This window comes from Vanacampus margaritifer, chromosome 3 (assembly GCF_051991255.1).
Source record: "Vanacampus margaritifer isolate UIUO_Vmar chromosome 3, RoL_Vmar_1.0, whole genome shotgun sequence".
Taxonomy (NCBI): domain Eukaryota; kingdom Metazoa; phylum Chordata; class Actinopteri; order Syngnathiformes; family Syngnathidae; genus Vanacampus; species Vanacampus margaritifer.
The window spans coordinates 17,028,954-17,049,327 of record NC_135434.1 but is presented as its reverse complement, the minus strand read 5'-3'; the positions used below and the strand labels follow the sequence as shown (position 1 = coordinate 17,049,327).

Sequence of the window (20,374 nt, the reverse complement as noted above, 5' to 3'; positions counted from 1 at the left end):
CTAATGCATAATAATGTAAGTTAAAACAAAACAAAATTTATGTATTAAAGCCTGATATGTTCACTGACCTCTCTCACTGTGACAAAGATGTGAGCTCACACACACCTTAATTGTATAGTTCTGTCCATTGTTGTTGTCCCAAAAAGTAATACCCTGCCCTCCTGGCGAATAACTTAAGCAGAATTCTATCTTCCTCTTTGCATCAAGCACTTTGGGTATGTCTATGTCAAACTCAAAGATGTCTGTTTGCAGCCCTCCAAAGCGCTGCTGCAGGTACGTGCAGGTCACGTCTCTGTAGCTCTGCCATGAGTCAAAGGTGATACGCACACGCACATCTTTTTGGAAGCTGATGTTTTGGACTCGGGCGGTGCCTCTGAGGGCTTGCTCGGTCACCGTGCAGTTCTCCAGGGTGACCATGTTCTCGGCAAGCTTGGCACGAAAAGCCTGGAAATTAGCGGAGGGCTGCGGGAAGCCGAGCGTGAGCCGGGTTCCTGGGCAGCAGGTGCTGACTGTGCAGCTGTAACCAGCCTCAGTCATCCGAACCAAACCCTGGAGGGACGGTAGAGGGTCTAAGTCCAAGCGGTCCTCTTCATCAGAAAAGACTCGCACATCTGCCAATGACTGGCCCTTGGAGTCAGCGAAAATCACATGCTTGTTCTTGACTGGCGGCAAAACCTCGTCGTCATCGGAATCATCAAAGTCCTCAAGGAAACCCGCGAATGTCTGTGTTGGACCGACTTGGCGAAGGATGTCAGCTAATGCGGGCTTTGGAAGTGCGGAGCGGATGCAAGGTCGCAGGGGTTTCAGGATGGGCACCCAAACATGGGGACACAATTGTTTACGTTGGTTCAAACACAGCCTGACGGCGATCTCCACTAGTCCAGCTGATTGCGCCATTGAGCCAAGGCCAAATATGGATAGGAGACTTAAAAGAGACAAAATTGGGATTATGACTACGTTTTTTTATGCACATTTGCATTTGCACTTTGAGAGTGCATGCACATGATCTCCATTAAGTTCTTACGTTGTGCTAGATGTCTCCATGCTGCTGGCGCGGTGCAGACAAGTCTTGACTAAGAGGAAAACATGAGCGTGTTAGTAAACATGAAAAGTTGACAACGTCCCATCTTACTTACAAAATGGTGGACGGCCAGTGCTCCTGCGAGGTCCTTGTTTTCCCTTCACCCACAGCAGAATCTTGCCTGGCGTTCCATTTATACTCAACCGGCTATCTTGTTGTACTCCGCCCCCTCTGCTCTACTGACCAGTTTGTTGGAGGTAGTCTTTTTCTTTTATTCCACTACCATGCAAGTGAGGAATTCCGTATTCAAGTGTGAGAATATCCATGTACTTGTATGCTCTTTGTCTTCACTACAGTTCAACTACAATGCACTGGGTTGCACACAGCTTTTGCAGTTTTGCAGCACTAGTAGTAACGTATAGTTGACCTACTAACAAGGATAAAGCTTGGTCTCATACATAGTCCTTAAGCTGGATATCAAGGAAAATGAAAATGAAAATCATATGAGCATGCAGTTTAGTTCATAACTCAAAACACTCCGATATTGAAACACTCAATAGCTTTCCTTACCACCCCCCCTTCAAAAGAGCTGTTGTGGTCAAGGAGCCAACACGGGTCATCTGTAAAATGCAGCACTCTGCTGGCTGGCTTGTGCCCTGAAGGGATAGGTTGTAGGTTGGCATGTGTGACGCCAAAGATTACAAGCCGCTCTCAGCATGTCTGTCGTCTAACGTGTCAGCCGGCTGCAGTCAGTGGGTGAAAGTGTGCGCTAGAAACAGGACACGCATTGAGGTGTCAGGACAGAAATAAACATTTCCATCACGAGCAATGTGAGCCTTCAAATTACTTGCAAAATGGAATTAACCCCTGGGCGTTATTTGTCCATTTTCTGGCTTTTTTTCTGTTTTTCATCAAAGAAAAAGCATTTGAAAAAAATACACTAGGGACCTGACATTTTACCAGAATTGTTTAAAAATGTAGAAGTTCAAATTGGCGCCATGCTGTAATTAATAATTATTACCAAACAGGAGGGAGAGATTCACACGAAGTTGTTGTAATAATGCCCGATTTTGGCTCATTGACTCCCATTATAAATCACAGTTCTTGATATGCTGTAAACCTGATGTGTTATAATGCATTTTCCGTGATTACTGATGCAATCGCTTCTTTGACGAGTCATAAACATGAAAAAAGAGGAATTTGTGTGTTTAGAGTGTTAACACAAAAATCCACTAGGTGGCGCCAAAGGTTAATAGATGAATACAAAATGCATGCATAAAAGAATTCTATTGTTATGACTTATGGACTTGTTTGAGCCTCTAACTATGTCATATGAAATATATAAATTATTATTTTATTTTATATATATATATATACACCATAGTTAGTCTTGCTATTAGCATAATACTGCTATTGTTGTCCATAGGGGGCATTAAAAAAAAAAAAAAAAAACTATATATGTGTAGATAGGTCTGATGCCACTGAACATTTTCAGTATTTGAAAGTGAAAAAATATTCATAAATGACTAAGTTATCTCACTTCAAAGGAAATGCCGGATTTTGGCAAAATTTCAAGAGTTTTGTGCTATTCGGAAAACTGCCATTGTGTGAAAACTGGGCATGCAGAAAAAATTCTATTGTTATGACTTATGGACTTATTCAAGCCTTTAAATATGTCATATGAAATATTCAAATTAGTCTTTTATTTTATATATATATATATATACAGCATAGTTAGTCTTGCTATTAGCATAATACCACTATTATTGTCCATAGGGGGCATTAAAAAAAATAAATGAATAAAAACTATATATGTATAGATAGGTCTGATGCCACTGAACATTTTGAGCGGTTGAAAGTGAAAAAAATATTCATAAATGACTAAGTTATCACACTTCAAAGGAAATGCCAGATTTTGGCAAAAATTACAAGAATTTAATCAAACTATAATAACGCCCAGGGGTTAAATGAATTTAAAATGTGATTGTGATAGTGAGGAGATTCTGAATGAGATGAAATTGTCACACTCGTTCACGTATGGTTTTAATGGTCACATTTAAAAATCCAGTTTCCAACATTCTATCAAACAAAATTAACCATCATTAATAATATGGTCACGCTGGATTATTAAAATGATTCATCGCAAAGAGAATGCCTTTCAGCTCAATTCAATCAGTACTCCATCCATTATCAGGTTTAATTATTTGGCAATTAGAGTGAGCGCGCACAATGAACACTGATTGCCCCGGCAGAAAATTACATAACGGCACCATTAGAACAATTATGTCCCAGAGAAGACACGGTAACATCCAAATTAGAGGGCAGAAACGAAAAGACACACAATGGAATGGAACGAAACCTCTTCTTGGAGTCTCATCGTGACGTATGGAATAGTACAATTTACACAAAAAGGGAAAACTCAGACGAACCTGTTCACATGACGACAAAGAAAGATTTATTTTTGACACAAAAAGAAATGCACAAATGCATTTTGTTTTTAAATTCACCATTAATTTGATGAAATGGATGTGCCTTAACCCCCTAAAAAAATTGGCAAGGCAATACATAATATATTTTGGGCCGCAGCCATCACCTGTGGCACATATTTTTATGAGTACTTGCCAGGTTTTTAATGTAGCACAGAAACGGTCCCCTCCTCTTCATCATTACGACGCAGTAACAGGAATCAATGTGAAGAAGATCAGCTGTGCCTGCATTTGTAGCTATGGGCTACAATTGGGACACCGCTCATGAGTCACATTGGAGCACAAGGTTTGAGTTGCCTCCAAATCGGTTAAAGTGTCTGCTACTTGTTTTACGACTTGTTGGAGGCCAAAACCTCCAGACCAGAAACAAGGACCTGCAACAAACACAAAGTACATTCTGTATTAGCTGCATTACATTGTTGAGTGAAGTTTACATTCACACTTAGGGACAATTCTGAGTCCTCGATATACATATTATGCATGTTTTTTTTTGTCCTGAGGGAGGGAGTCGGCGTTCCCAAAGAAAACAAACGTGCAAACTTGCCACCAGAAGCAAAAGATTCGAACCCAGAAGCTCAGAACTATGAAGCAGATGTGCTAACCACCGAACACATATCCTTAAACTGTTGTCAAGAAATTACACATAAAAAGAATTAGAGCTAAAAAACAATCTCAATGTGAATACAAAGCTTACGTAAGATGAGCAGACAAATCGTGAGTTTGAAGGGCAGCGTAGACTTGAGGCTTACTTACCTTGACATTTAAATCAACTGTGCGGCTCCACTTGAAATAAGCGGCGCTATGGTTCGATAGCGCATGAGATGCTGAGAGCCCTCTTCAAGATCCACAACGTACTCTCTGGGACAAAAGATGAAATTGTCAGTGATGTTGCTCATGAAAAAAAAAAAAAACACATCACATTCAGAGATCCCCAAAAGACCGGAGTACCTTTGATCGTCAGTTTCGGGCTCAACTAAGATGTTCTCTTGTCTCTCCTTCACTCGCAGGAATACAAAAGAATCCAGGCATGGCATTGGTACTGAAATGCCATCAGAATGTCATGAATAGAATCAGTATTCAAGTGAGTCTGCAAGCTATGTGTCCCTAAAACTAGACCAGGTTAGAACACCGTACCTGCTTTGAGCATGTCAAGTGTCTGGAGGATGGGGGGCATGTGGCTCAGTGCCACTGACTTCAGGTGGCTTTCTGTGTTTGCAGCATACCTGGACAACATACGCATGTAAACCAGCAAAGTCCGGCACAACATGTGCTCGGATTCTGGTCCTATTATAAAAACTATTATTGTCATTAAAACTATGGAAATGGACATAAATCAACAAGATTTGAAGTCACATTTTAACTGCACATCAAGTATAAAAAATAAAATACTTGGCTCTCTAAATAGCACCATCGCGTGTACCAACTTCAAATACAGAGCTTAAGCGACATCAAAAATGAAACGGACAAAAACACGATTCAAATCAAATGGATTGCATGGTGTTATGTTAAAAATGGCCCCAAAGTAAATCTTTGAAGATGCAACATTTCTAAATGAGTAAAATATAACTCAACTGTACAGGTACTGAACAAGTCAGTGATTCTTTCGCCTACCACAAGAAGGAGCCCACGTACCACCAGTGACACTTGTACCACATTTTGGGAATCACACTTCCCAAAGCTTAAAAAATTAGTTTAAGGCAAGCTACACAATATTTCCAATGTCCCATGTTGTCTAAAATTGCTACAGTAGCTCCAACTAAAAAATAATCACTGTTTAATAACAACATAATTACATGCATTAAAGTAAATCAGTTAATAAATGTTTGCGTATCACATTTAGAATATGTGTTCATGTCAAAATATTGGGGTCATTTTAAGTTATGCAAGTAATTCACTGATTAGAAAACGAGTAGGGTGAGCGTGTGCAGTGGATCCAAAAATGTTGAAGACGTCCTCATAACATTAATTGTCAAAAGAATTAACACATAACCCGGTGCTCTTCAAATTTGGCGGGGAACTTTTTTGGGATGAAAACGCCTTTTTTATTAAGCGATTAATCATGATTAATCAAAATTCTAAAATGGGATTATTCTGGTAAAAAATGTAATAGTTTGACAGCTCTACAATAAACCTAACTTCCTGGAGCGATATTAGAAATCGTAGAGTTTCTCCAGGTATTCCCTCTACCTATTACCCATGCAAAACTCCAGAAAGGAACTGTGAGGCAGACGTGCTAACCACTAGGCCAGCGGGCATGCTGACTCTTAAATGAGGAAACTTGAGGACTTTTTGCTTTTTAGGCTCCGACTTACCCGCGATCCGAATCACAACAAGCCGTATAGAAAATGCATGAATATAATTTAGAGGTTCCAATGTAGTGTACAATACTCTGCTCACTCTTTAGCAAAGGCGAATTCCTCAGGTGAAAGAAGCGCCGGTTCTCCTTTACTGCGAGACTTCTCCCTCTCAAGGACATGCGGAAAGAACTTTTCAATCTAAACACAAGCAAAAACAAGGCCATGCTGTCAAAGAGTATTTGATGTGCGCTCAAATTTGATGAACTGTTTGACCTTCTGCAGCCGAGAGCGCAGGTAGCTGCACAGCACAAAACGGATGCGGTCAATCTCCATGCGATGGATGCTGGCCTTGGGGTCGCCTTTCTTTACTCTCTGCAAGTTTGCTTCCTGGTGAGAGTGTGATATACAAACATAAAACATCATGGATATAAAAGAAATTCCTGCAGCTCTTACAATGTTGCAGTTGGCCTCTCTGCAGCCACCATGGCACATTTTGTTCTCGGCTTTCCATGAATTTTTCAACGCGATGACGATGGTCTTCACTGTGTTTCATTGTATAGTTAATGTCTTGGAAATTATTCCGTACGCTATCCTGACCGATACCTTTGAACAATGAGATCTCTCTTATGCTGTGGAAGCTCCAAAATGTAAGAAATCTGAACTAGAAAAGCTGATGTCTGTGGATCTCACTCAGCTTCATCTATCCTTCCTTCCTTTCCTCAGTCTTTCCTTTGGTCTCTTGAGGTCTCCCTAATTTGGTGGAATTTAGATGTTTCTGGGGTTGGTGACTCGGTGGGTAGTAGGTGATGTCTGGTCGGTGCTGGATTTCACTTTCCTTTCTTTGATCCTTCCTCAGGTCTCCTGACAACCTCACGACTCTAGCTGGATTCTGAAGTATTCGGTTTAGGTGAACGGTATGGGATTTTTAATAGGTTTTAGGTGAATTAATGAGTACACACTCACACGCATGCACACATACGCACATAAAATAAAATAAAAAAGAGAGAGCAATGATGATGACATGTCGAATCGGTAAAATTACCGAATGAACAATACTGAGCTCTCTCTCTCCAAAAAAATGAATACAAATTAAAAAAAGAAAAAGAAAATCTGAACTTTAGGCACTTCAATTAGTGCGCTTACTAGGTTTAATTAATTCTGAACACAGCCACCTGCCCAGTTATAAGAGAGTGTGGACACGTTTCATTAGCCCAGTTGTTTATTTTTTACTCATCACTTCCTTTTTTTTCTTCAATTGAGTTGTACAGGTTATAGATCAAATTAATGGTGGGAGAATGTTTTAAATCATTTATCTTAGTCTCATTCTTTATATCACAAAAGGGTGTACTTGTTATATATTTTTAAGCTCCTCCAAAATCTATCTATATATTGCTATTTGCTCATCTGGTGTCGCCTGTTTGTTTATGCCTGGAGTCTGTAACTAAAAGTTGAACATGCCATGGTCCACATAATAATATCATAATATGTGCGTACAAAGGAAACCGAAAGAAACGGTGATGCTGCAGGTAGATTTCGCGTGGGTCAGGTAGTCGGCAGTGGCCACGAGTTACCATGGTTAAAACGCAGAGTCGAGAAACTACTCAGAACATTTATTCAAAATGGCTGCAACTCAATTACACCTCGGAGGATTTAAGTTTCTCTTGAGCATGTATGTTTTTTCAAAGGGGTGTAAATGTACCATGTGTGTGAGCTGCTCCATGACACACTCGACCACCTCGGACTGGTTGGCCAGCAACTCCGGTGAGAATTTTTCATTTAGCCAAGCCTGTGATAGACATAAAAATCACAACGGGGCCAGTATTGTTCATTATATCTACAAACTACAACTCACCTCCTCCAGTTTAGCGATTAGGACAGCCGGGGTCATGTCATCCTCCTGACATTCTTCTTGGCTGATGTCGTTGTCAGACAGCGAATCCGACATGATTTCCCCTTTGCAAAAGTGCCCGGAAAATAAAGTTAGCTCACGCGTAAACTGTGTGTTATTGGGTTGAGTTATAATTTCGAACGGTAGTTTGGCGTAAGTTTGGTTGCTTCTTTTGCTAGCCAAACATACTAGGCAGTAAAAGTCACTTGTTTATTCGCGCCATGCGGCTGTTCTCGCGAGATCGGTGATTGCGTTTTTAAACCCGTTTTTAGACTGCAAGGCATAGTTTGTTCAGGTCTACTGTTGACACGTTGTACTGTACATTACATGAGTACATTTGTTTTTGTTTTTATAACAGCAACTGAAACACTAGCGTTTGTATGCAGTTGTTGTTTGTCCTTGTTGAGAGGTAAACAAATATAAATAAACAGGGCTTTATGTTTTGTAACTATGATAGTGAGTCCCAATAGAATTACAGTACGGGATAGCTGAAGCATGGCATGACATGCCATATTGTTTTTTTTTTTTGACTATTCAAAGGTTTACCATATGATCACACTTAAGTATAAATCTAAGTAGGCTTACTGTATTTTTTGCACAAAGATTAATGTAGCTCCCAGATTGCCATATGCATCAATGCACCATTTTCATACTATAATACGGATGTTAGCATTTTAATTAAATCATTATGATTGTATTTATCATTTCCCATGATTCACAAGCTGGTTGGAATTGGTATTTTTTTGTAATTATTAATTTTCCCCAGAAGAATAAAGCTGAAGAAGAGTTTGAACATGGCCAAGTTGACAAAAACTAAAAATAAGATTGAGCAGAGCTCAAACATTTTTAATGTATAAAACATATGATTATTGTCTCAGCACTGCATGGAAACATAGTCACGGGTTAAACATGACATGAGAGAAGATCTTGTGAGCACTCTGCTAAGACACAGATAGATAGGTGTCAATCAAAGAAACTGAAAATTGAAATTAAACTGTTTTTTTCCCTTCTCCTCTGTCAGTAAAATTCCACGACCATCAGAAGCTATGTGGCATGTGAAAAGAAGGTCAAACAGTTACTTTGTGCCGGAAAAGGACTTTGATATAAATGTGAATTTCCCTTCTGTGGTTCCAATCGATGATGTTATCTTCTTTGAAAAGAGATGGGTGAAACTATGACATAGATTCAGGAAAAGTACAGCTTCTTATCTGAAGGGCAACATAACACCAAATAGTTCAAAATTACAATTCCAATATATATATATATATATATATATATATATATATAGTTGTTTTTATTTCCATTTAGATTTTTTTAATTTAATTTGTTAATTATATATTTTATATTTGTTTTTATTTAAATTTTTAGACATTTAGTTATTAATTTAGTTATTTAGTTATTTTTTATTTTGTCAGTTTTGGTCCTCCATAATATCGCGCCTAATAATGATTAATAAATGAATGAGCACAAAGAAAATAGATGACTGAAATAATTTATTTGGGGTTGAAAATTGTGATACATTTCTAACTTCATTAGTCGCATGGCACTGATGATCTTGTCCCAATTTACTCAAACATATACTTCATAAGAAGTTTAAGGCCCTACAGTAGTTGAGCAAAAAATAATTCAGTTGTATCAATGGCAACAGCTGGATACAATGGTTAATTGTACCTTCTGTCTATTATATGTAGTAGTTGAATAATATTCCCACGGCATGCCTGATGATCACATGACACTCCAATGACATGTGGTTCTAATAAATCATGGTCATTAATCTATTTTCCATAAATAGAAATCGCTGACGCTTGAAAATTAAATGAAAGAATTATAGTTTGTACTGCGAATAAAATGCGGGGATCGTGTATGAAGCGTGGGGACCCCACAGAGGGACGGCGTACGGGTACGGGTAGATGAGAGCAGAGTGAGGCGCGCTGACGGGAACGTGGCGGTACGGGAGCTGAGACGGAGGTATTCTCATTCTGGGGAGGAAGGCCGGCTGCTGCAGCGTGCTCCGGAGGTGAGAGTCTCTCATGTCGTAAAATGGCGAGTGGGGTCGTCTCTGCTGGCTGGGAGCAAACTTTGCTGACATGGCCCTGAACGTTTCCTGCGGCAGTGGCAGCGGAGAGATGTTTTTGAAAGGTTTGCTGTGATTCGTCAAAGCGCCGTGTTGGACCCGGTGGCCTGGCCGGATGGGAGCGGGTCGCGGTAGCGGTGTCGATTTTGTCAACATTGTGATGAAAGCAGAGGAAGATGTTGGATCACAGTCTGACTTCAATTCAGTCGAGGAATATGTGAGGTCTTTGCTGGCAACTTTTGGTTCTCTAATGTGTTCTTTCCTCGCTCCCGCTGGATCTTTTGACATTTCTCGTATGGGTTTGTCATCATTTTGCATGCAACATTCAGGGGCCAAATCTGAGCGTAGAGCAGAGTTATTTTCCTCCTCTGACGAGATGGAGCGCGGCGACGGGCTCCTGGAGGAGAAGGAGGAGGAAGAGAGCGGGCGAGGCGAGCCGTCAGAGGAGTCACACTTGTGACCGCCAAAGGCGGGAGACGCGGAGCGCCGGATGACAGAAGGCCTCTCCCTCTCGCCCTGCGGATTCGCTCGAAGGCTAGCCTGCGCTACGCGTTTCTTTTTCTCCAGAGGAGAGATGACCTCTCCGACAGCTGAGGAGATGTTGGCCGGCCAGGGTGTTGCTGCGGGGCCGTGCGGCAGGTGGGAATATGCGTAAAGGTCAGGGGTTAGGGGCACTTGTGGCTGCTGCCAGAGAGCAGAACCGGGATGCGCCGCTGCTTCACTCTGACCAGCAGCCTCCGAAAGCAGCTTCTGCAAAATAAAACATTTTGAAAATGTGAATAAACTCTCAGCTGCTTTTATCCAGCGTGATGTGATACCTCGCTGTCCGCCTTGCTTTTCCCCTTCCACTCTGCTTTTATTTTCCCTCCCGAATTCCTTTTATAAGGCTTCCTTGGTTTGTTGAGAGGCAGAGGCATATCATCTTCTCCTTTTAAGTGTCTTTCATAGGGCAACACCAGCCTGCACCGTGAGCCAAACTGTATGGTTAACCATGAAATGATACATGAAATCAGCTGAGAAGAGATGAATGGCTTTACCTCTCATAGTGTCTGCGAGTGCAGGTTGCAGCGCTGGTGCTGCCGGGACTCCCGCCCAGTTCGTCGTACACTTTCTTCCACAGGCGTCGTGCAGTCACCTGTTGACGAGAACACTTTGTGACACTTTTTTTTTTATTTGTGCAGGCTTACACTTTGTGTTGTTGAATTTGTGTTCTCAGGTCTCCCTAATTTGTTGGAATTTAGATGTTTCTGGGGTTGGTGAAAGACTCTTGTTGGTAACCAGGTGGGTAGTAGGTAATGTCTGGTCGGTGCTGGTTTTGACGTTCCTTTCTTTTCTTTGATCCTTCCTCGGGTCTCCTGACAACCTCATGACTAGCTGGATTCTGAAGTATTCGATTTAGGTGAACGGTATGGGATTTTTAATAGGTTTTAGGTGAACTAATGAATACACACTCACACACACACACTCACAAACACACACGCACATGCACATACACATACACATACACATACTCACCCACATACAAATTACAAATTAATTAAAATAAATAAAAAACAAAAAGAGAGCAATGATGATGGCATGTTAAATCGGTAAAGTTACCGAATGAACAATACTCAGCTCTCCAGAAAAAGAGGGGGAAAAAAAACCCCACAAACACAACACACTTGCCCTTTTGACCGAATATGCTTGCCCTGGAGCATTGCGATGGAAATAGTCATCTTGGGGGCGGCCATTTTGTCACTTGCTGTTCGATTGAAAATGACATCACAATAGCTTAACGACCAATCATGGCTCAACTTTGGGAACCAGGTGAGCCCTGATTGGTCGCTACCTGAGCCCTGAGCAATTGTGATGTCATTTTCAGTCGACAGCAAGTGACAAAATGGCCCCAGAGATGGCTGAAAATGGGTGGCTTTTGTTGCTTAACTGATATTCCACAAATGCGATATTAATCAGAATACTGTGTTTAGACTAATGTGGGACTTTCCCTTAAGACCATTTTCAAATAGTAGAGAAGACGGAATTCACAAAATGGCCCCTCTTTTAATCATGCCTTAGTACAGGGTTCACCAATTCCAGTCTTTGAGGACCTGAGTCCTGATACTAAAGCTCAGGATCGTTATCAGGCATGCTAATGAGCTGATTATATGAATCAGGTGTGCTAGTGGGCGGACACATCTAAAACCTGCAGGGCTCTGGACCTCGAGGACCGGAATTGGTGAACCGTGTCTTAGTAAATCCAACCACGGAGTGCTAATTTTATGATGGCCACTAGAAGGAGCCAAAATATTCATATTGTTCTGCAAATCACGTGTATGCATTCTGTATTTACCACAAACGCTCATCATTTAAATATCACGTACATAATATTAGTGTATCAATTACATCCTAAGACCAAACCAAATGAAAAAGTACATTTGTTTTCAGTGAACGATGGAGTTTCATGACTATAGCAGTGACGTAACCAGAATTTATACATCAATTGCAACGTGCCATAGTAAAGTTGGCTTACAGTAAAAATTTGTATGAAAAACACTTTATAGGCAGGCTATAATGCTAAAATAATCAAATGAAAATGAGTTTGAATGGTGGCAACTGAGCAGCCGTATGTGCAAGTGGGGCAACAAATGAAACTAGAAAAATTCCCGCGTGAAATGAACAAAAAAAATCTTGCAGATTAATGATTCTCATAATGTAATCCATTAAATGATGTGTGGGAAAAATGTGTGGTTATTAATGTGTCTGCCTCTTTTCTTTTTTTAACTCAACACTGTCCTTTCTCTGACTATGTGGGCCAGCACAGCTTCTACTTGATGAACATCCGTCTGTTTTGTTTGCACCAGCGAATACTTCCATGCAGTAGATTGACTTACTGAATTGTATCCACCCAATTTCTCAACTGCCTTGTAGATCATCCAAAGGTCAACTAGGGAGTAAAAACAAACATGTAAGAAGCACTTGGCATTCCTACAGTGACGAGCAGTCAACAAACTCACTCTGTTTGAAGCCCAAATGTGGGATCCTATCAATGGGCGAGCCTCTTTCCTTCATGAAGGAGTGCAGACTTGATACAAATGACTTCTCCGGCGTGCGCAGCAGGCTGGGTTGCGAACCTTCCTTACATTTGTCGTGGACCTCAGTGGCGGGTGGAGACGTCTAAGATGGAAAAAAACACTACATTAGGGTATCCGTCCGTCCGTCTGTCTGTCCGTCCATCCAACCACCCATCCATCATTCATTCATCCAACCATCCATCATTCATCCATCCATTCATCTGTCTGTCCATCCATCCATCATCATCTGTCCATCCATCATCCATCCATCCATCATCCATTATTCATTTGTCCATCCATTCATCCATCCATTCATCCATCCATTCATCCATCCATTCATCCATCCATTCATCCATTCATTCATCTGTTTGTCCATTCATCCATCCATCATCCATTATTCATTTGTCCATCCATTCATCCATCCATTCATCTGTCTGTCCATTCAGCCATCATCCATCCATCATCATCTGTCCATCCATCATCCATCCATCTATCATCCATCATTCATCCATCCATTCATCCATCCATCATCCATCCATCATCCATTATTTATCTGTCCATCCATCATCCATCCATCATTCATCTGTCCATCCATCCATCATCATCTGTCCATCCATCCATCTATCATCCATCATTCATCTGTCCATTCATTCATCCATCCATCATCCATCCATCCATCCATCATCCATTATTTATCTGTCCATCCATTCATCCATCATTCATCTGTCCATCCATCCATCCATCCATCATCATCTGTCCATCCATCATCCATCCATCTATCATCCATCATACATCTGTCCATCCATTCATCCATCCATGATCCATCCATTCATCTGTCTGTCCATTCATCCATCATTCATCTGTCCATCCATCCATCCATCCATCATCATCTGTCCATCCATCCATCATCCATCATCTATCATCCATCATTCATCTGTCCATCCATTCATCTGTCTGTCCATCCATCATCCATTCATCAATGATCTGTCCATCCATCCATCATCATCTGTCCATCCATCCATCTATCATCCATCATTCATCTGTCCATCCATTCATTCATCCATCCATCATCCATTATTTATCTGTCCATCCATTCATCCATCATTCATCTGTCCATCCATCCGTCCATCATCATCTGTCCATCCATCATCCATCCATCTATCATCCATCATTCATCTGTCCATCCATTCATCCATCCATCATCCATCCATTCATCTGTCTGTCCGTTCATCCATCATCATCTGTCCATCCATCCATCATCCATCATCTATCATCCATCATTCATCTGTCCATCCATTCATCAATGATCTGTCCATCCATCCATCATCATCTGTCCATCCATCCATCATCCATCCATCTATCATCCATCATTCATCTGTCCATCCATTCATCCATCCATTCATCCATCCATTCATCCATCCATCATCCATCCATTCATCTGTCTGTCCATCCATCCATCATCCATCCATCAATGATCTGTCCATCCATACATCATCGTTCATCCGTCCATTCATCATTCATTCATCCATCATCCATCCATCATTTATCTGTCCATCCATCTATCATCATCCATCATTCATCTGTCCATCCATCATTCATTTGTCCATCCATCCATCCATCCATCATTCATCCATCTGTTCATCCATCCATCCATCCATTCATCTGTCTGTCCATCCATCCATCATCCATCCATCAATGATCTGTCCATCCATACATCATCATTCATCTGTCCATTCATCATTCATTCATCCATCCATCCATCCATCCATCCATTCATCTATCTGTCCATTCATCCATCACCCATCCATCATTCATCTGTCCATCCATCATTCATTTGTCCATCCATCCATCCATCCATCCATCATTCATTAATTCATCCATCCATCCATCCATCCATCCATCATTCATCCATCCAGCCACCATTCATCTGTCTGTCCATCCATCCATCATTCCTCTGTTTGTCCGTCCAGCCATCCATCCATTCATCCACTTTATTCATCCCATGTGGAAAATGTAATTGTGACAGCAGCATATTCACACATGTGCCGGTATACTACAAACCAAACGTGTAAGAAGTTATGTTACATGTTGGTATAATGTAAGTAATAAATATTATATAATGTTACTGCAATATTTGTACACATGGTTTGAAACTGGGAAGTAGAATATTATTGACAATGAGATATAATAATATAATGGTTAGGGATGGGTGAGTACCGATACCAGGTATCGGTATTGTATTGTATTGTTGTATTGTATTATATCTGTACTTATTTTGTGGCTATTTTATGATCAGCAACTAGAAATGAGAAGAATAGAAAATTACCATTAAGGTTAAGGAAAAATGCTATATAGGGATGAATATCTAAGTCTTTATTTGAAATTAACTGTCATTATTTTTGGGGGCAAGTTTTAAGCATCAAAAGTTTTATCTACCAAAAGTACAAGTAGTATAGGTACTTAGTATCAGTGGGTACTCAAGAGTTGAGTACTCGTACTGGTATCGGTCTGAAAAAGAGTGGTATCGGACATCCCTAATAATGATAAATAGTAATTCACAGCAGGACTGTTCTAAAAACTAGTGATGGGAGATTGCGATTTTCTAGAAATATTGTAAACTGATCATTTCATAATTTAAAGACTTGCAAAGCATAAAAGTATGGAGGCCCAAAGGTGACATGGAAGAAAAATGATTTGCATTTGCTCGTAATCATCACCAATCTCTTACTGCATCTTTGCCACATTTCAAACTGCCCACAAACTTGGTGAAAGGAATTGACAATGTCACGATTTGTGGTTTGCAAGGAAATGAAACAATGAGAGTCTGCACCAAAGTGTCTTTTTGGAGAAGTTTAGCAGCACTTGAAGACGAGAAGCTGCTATTAAAAGTGTCCCACGTGCACATGACATTGAGTGTGAACTATTGTTACCGGGCAAATATCGGCTGGTGTAAACTGTTGCCACAGTGAAAAGGATGACGGTGAGTCAGGGCGAGTATTCAAACACGAAACTTCACATTGGGGATCGGACCATCACTTTCGATAGTTTGGAAGTATGAAAAACCACAATGGACGCTGTTGATATCTCCATTTGACTCAACACATCAAGATTTCTTGTTTTTTTCAAAAATAATTTGAGGGCAGCCGCTATATAACAAACAGCTCAAGGTAGTTTCATGTTGAATCAAGTTCCTCTCTGTGGTTCCTGGTTCCGAGAAGTCGGCCGGCACAGTGAGTAATAGTGAAGGTGCGAGGCCTCCAGGCGAGCCCCCCGACTGAGTCAGCCTCCATCTGCCCGGCACTGCTCTTTCCAGTTTTGCCATTCCACTCTTTGAACCTCTCGGTGGTCAACTTCATCATACACGGCTCACTGATCCAAAATGAGAGTTCTCTCTACTTCTAAACCTCCGAAGGGCCGCGGCAAAGCTGTTATACATTTGCATCCGGGGACTTCTGCTTTCCGTTATACTGTTTCATAAATGATACTGTTCCCAATAGACAACCAAGCAGATCAGTCCATTTCATAAGGATATAGTATTTTTTGTTTTCATTGTCAAAGTTGTGATTAGTACTAAACGACACACTGTTATATATATATATATATAGGGGTGGGAATCTTTGAATGTCTTATGATTCGATTCAAGTCCGGTTTTTCGGTCTGCGATTCGATTCAGAATAGATTTTCGATTAAGAACGATTTTTGATTCAAAATGATTTGATTGACAATGATTTTTGCTTCAATCTATAGACGTACAAGGGATTGTAATGATCTACTCCAGTCTGACTCACTAATGCTAATTAGCGCGCTACTCGCGGTACTTTTATCACTCAAAAGAACGGCTCCACATTGGAGAAAAAAAACTTTCATTGGAATAACTTGATCGTGACTTTTTCCTTCTACTCTCTAATGTGGCTACAACTTAACAGTGTATCAGACCGCGTGGAACCACACTGCCCCTCAGTGACCAAACCGGGTACAACATGAACAGCGCTCCAAATAAAGGCACACACAGACAAAGGCAAGACACCATAAAATAATTTAAATAAAATAGATTTTGGGACATTTAAAATCGATTCTGAATCGTACCAAATGAGATTCGTGATTTTTATGAGAATCTATTTTTTGGCACAGCCCTAATATATATATACTGTATATACATAAATATAAAAACTGAACAAAAGCAAATTAAAACTAACAAATCATGCTCTAGAAACTAATTAAAATTACAGAATTAAAAAAACGAAGTCAAAATGAAATAAAAATGAACTGTAATGAAAAATCCAAATCTATCATAACGCTGGTTGGGCTTTTTCGTTTTTCGCTGTTCCAAATTTGTTTTGGAAACTACACTGGATGTCGCTGCACCAACTGCAGCTGTTGATTTCAAACTTTTGCCAAACTCGACGTAGGTGACATTGCCACAGCTCGCCTCAACAAGGCCGGTCAAAGGTCAGCGTAGAAAACCACCGGCCTGGGAAAATGCGCAGAACTAATCTGCGTTTCTCACATCGCAGCTCGTTCTCAGTTACCAGAACTTTCAATTCAGTTCCTGTACGAAGAACTGAACTGTGCCTTCAAAGAAGAATCACGCGCTCCTTGTTACTCATTTCACAAGCGGAGCAGAAACGACACGTACCATCAAGCGCGTCAAATTGGCGCCCCTTATGAAATTCGGCAAAAAAGGGAAACGAGAATGCGTCTTTGTGTGTAGTCATGTCTGCAGTCACACATCAACTGTAAGTGACGAAAATAGCTTTCTGACCTCGCCCGCCGTCTCCATATCTTCTTCACTGACCACCGTCACACTCTCCTCCTCATGAGCTGAACGACAAAAACCACATGTTTCGTTTCACTTTGCATCACATAATATGCTTCATTTAAATGGAATATGTGTTGGGCATAATTGTCGTAATATTCCAACGGTCGTGTGAACGTATTGTCACCGGAGTCTGATATGAAACCACAGGTAACAAACCACTTCCTGCTTATGAACAAAAGCTCTTGTGTGCATGATATTGTTAAACACACGCCAAGACTGTACATCAGCCTCAATATTTCATCCAATGAGATCCAATATCTGAATTTCATATAACGAGGTATTCATTTAGCAGGATGTTTCTTATTGAGGTTTCCAGTTGTGTTCGCTGCATGACATCATTCTAAAACAATGTCTTAGACTGTATTTTGGATTAAATTAATGTAAAACAAAAAACAAAACAATTTTTTTTTTTAAGTATTGCCACTGACACGGATGCTTGTGAAACACCGACTACTACTTGCTATACATTATTTGACTCCGATGAAAATATATATTTGTATATGTTTTTCAAATCCACACATTGCAGTAAATGAAACTTACATTTTCAAATGAATGAAAGTCCCTTCGAGCCCGAGGCGTCCGCTCTCATCGCTTCAACCGCCGTATCGTTTGCGTGTAAAACCAATATGCTCCTTTTGAGATGGCTTGCTTCCTGTGCTGCGGCTTCAAATTCGAATTCTGCTTTCAATATAAGCCCCGACTTCTCTATTTCATCGATGGGAGTTGTATTTCAAAAGCATCGCTTCGATGTTGAAAGTTCATTAAGCCAAATCATTTATTTTAAATGCTCATCAAAGATTTTTTTTGTTTTTTTCTTTACAACAATTGATATTAAATATACTTTAGGATACGACTCATTGTCTTTTCACAGGACACATTATGCTACGTTAAAAAAAAGTAAAAAAGTGATTCTCACCCATCTCTAGAGGATGTCTTCCAAAGTGTGATTTCTCTTACACTGCACACACTCAACGGTTGACACGTATCACACACTCACACCAGGATTTTTTTCTCCTCTTACTAAGATCTTAACTCTTACAGTGTGTCATGCCTATAGATAACCGTAGTTCATATTGACATGCATTGTACGTGCATTACTCATGTGGCTTTTTTTCCCCCACGGGTTTGACACACACACACGATGACGATTTCGGGTGTATTTTGTGTCTTGTCTGTTATTTTCTTCATAATTTAATGATTCATAATTTAATTAATAATAATAATAATTTCATCAAATCAAAAAATATTATTAATAATTAATTAATAGGTTTACCATAGTAATTTAATTTACTTAATACTTTATGAAGTGCTTGCCAATAAATCGGAATGCCCATTGCCTTTCTTAATATGACAACAAAATTTAAATATTTAAGAAAATACATGAAACCAGCATATTAAAAAAAACAATGTCTTAAATAAAAATATATTGCTTCTAGAACAAAGACAATTCATTATGATGATTTATATAACAAGTTGATACTGTGCATAAAAGTTTTCCAGAATTAGCATACAGATCTTTTTTTATTTTTTAGCTCAATTCAGTTAGTATTAAGCAAAAAAAAAATCATACCATGAGGAATTTTGAGTAAAATTATTATTATTTTTTTAATTTTGGGGTGAATGGACATCTTTTAGTTGGAAATGACACAAAACGTGGCACTTTACTTATCTCTATGATTAGGTATGGGCGAGTACCGATACCAGGTATCGGTATCAGGCTGATACCGGGCTTATTTCAAGGTTTCGGGTACTCGCGACGTTGGCCGATACCATTATCGGTCGGAAGAAGTTGTACATCAAAATATTTTGATTGGGACTTTTATTTATTTATTTAAACAAAATGGCGTGTGCCCCTGAATTGTCTGGGATAAGTCATAAGTAAGTCATAGTGAAGTGATTTATTGAACTATTTGATCTTATATTTAAATTTGCAGCATCAAACAGCTTAAAATCTATAAGATCCTGTAACATATTCTTCATCTTAACAAAGATGAAGCGACAACTTTAAAATAAATACATTTTTAAGTTAATGGCCTGTTTTAATGGAAAAAAAACCCCACACACACACAAAAACAGAGATTGCGTTGTGATAACTTCCATGATCCAAGAAGCGAATTTGCAGCTGCAAGGCATGCCACTCATCAACGGTCTGAAAGAATCAGGTCAGTCTCATCTCTACTCAGCCTCTTATATCGCTCCACATTTTTCCCATGACCAACAACAAGCAAACGTACTCTCAAATAACACACAAACACACACGTCAAGCTGCAGCTCAGTGTGTCCACATTTCCTCTCCGCGCGTTTGATCTGTGAGAGACATTTCGATGACATTTCAAAATCAGCCTTTTAGTCAATGGCACAATAACAAAATGTCCGATTGTACTTTTTGGAAGTTGAAATGACACGAAGTCATTGAAATCAGTGTTGAAGGTTGTGCTTTTGTTTGCGGCTCACAACAGCAAGACTACAAAGTTGTCAAATATGGTGTGAAATGAGTCACTTTCTTGAGAACAAAGCATTGAAACGCAGCTTCTCCTTTTAAAGGCCCGAAGCCAACAGTAAAATTTTCCACCGTGAAGTTATTGATGTAGAGGAAGAGATAATAATTCATTTTCAGCATAATCATCAAAGTGAAATCACTTGTATTGCTTCATTCTCTTTTTTACACATTTGAGCTGTGTTAGTAATGCAAATGTGATGAAACTTCTCAAGTGTGTGGGTTTTTGTAACGTTTGC

General features: G+C 39.9%; 3 protein-coding genes across 5 annotated transcripts; all 3 read right to left on the bottom strand.

Annotated features, from left to right (window-relative positions):
* Nucleotides 1–60: 60 nt before the first annotated feature.
* Nucleotides 61–2,457, bottom strand: ppp1r3c2b (protein phosphatase 1 regulatory subunit 3C2, duplicate b). Its single transcript, XM_077560974.1, has 2 exons — nucleotides 1,025–2,457; nucleotides 61–925 (listed from the first exon to the last, which is right to left on the bottom strand). The coding sequence occupies exons 1-2, from the start codon at nucleotides 1,042–1,044 to the stop codon at nucleotides 61–63; spliced, it is 885 nt and encodes a 294-aa protein (XP_077417100.1). The 5' UTR covers nucleotides 1,045–2,457.
* A 996-nt stretch (nucleotides 2,458–3,453) lies between these two features.
* Nucleotides 3,454–7,927, bottom strand: gins4 (GINS complex subunit 4 (Sld5 homolog)). The gene is made up of 8 exons (XM_077562042.1): nucleotides 7,657–7,927; nucleotides 7,504–7,590; nucleotides 6,078–6,191; nucleotides 5,905–6,002; nucleotides 4,642–4,730; nucleotides 4,456–4,546; nucleotides 4,261–4,365; nucleotides 3,454–3,881 (listed from the first exon to the last, which is right to left on the bottom strand). Exons 1-7 carry the CDS (start codon nucleotides 7,747–7,749, stop codon nucleotides 4,269–4,271), a joined length of 669 nt encoding a protein of 222 aa, XP_077418168.1. The 5' UTR covers nucleotides 7,750–7,927; the 3' UTR covers nucleotides 3,454–3,881; nucleotides 4,261–4,268.
* A 1,243-nt stretch (nucleotides 7,928–9,170) lies between these two features.
* arid5a (AT-rich interactive domain 5A) lies at nucleotides 9,171–18,591 on the bottom strand. Of its 3 annotated transcripts, none has more exons than XM_077561661.1 (7): nucleotides 18,555–18,591; nucleotides 17,582–17,640; nucleotides 12,763–12,922; nucleotides 12,640–12,692; nucleotides 10,804–10,901; nucleotides 10,585–10,726; nucleotides 9,171–10,516 (listed from the first exon to the last, which is right to left on the bottom strand). In XM_077561661.1, exons 1-7 carry the CDS (start codon nucleotides 18,556–18,558, stop codon nucleotides 9,518–9,520), a joined length of 1,515 nt encoding a protein of 504 aa, XP_077417787.1. In that variant the 5' UTR covers nucleotides 18,559–18,591; the 3' UTR covers nucleotides 9,171–9,517. The 3 variants fall into 3 exon arrangements, with proteins under 3 accessions (XP_077417787.1, XP_077417788.1, XP_077417789.1); XM_077561662.1 differs by lacking the exon at nucleotides 18,555–18,591 and adding an exon at nucleotides 18,179–18,299; XM_077561663.1 differs by lacking the exons at nucleotides 17,582–17,640; nucleotides 18,555–18,591 and adding an exon at nucleotides 18,179–18,263.
* Between the last annotated feature and the right edge of the window lie 1,783 nt (nucleotides 18,592–20,374).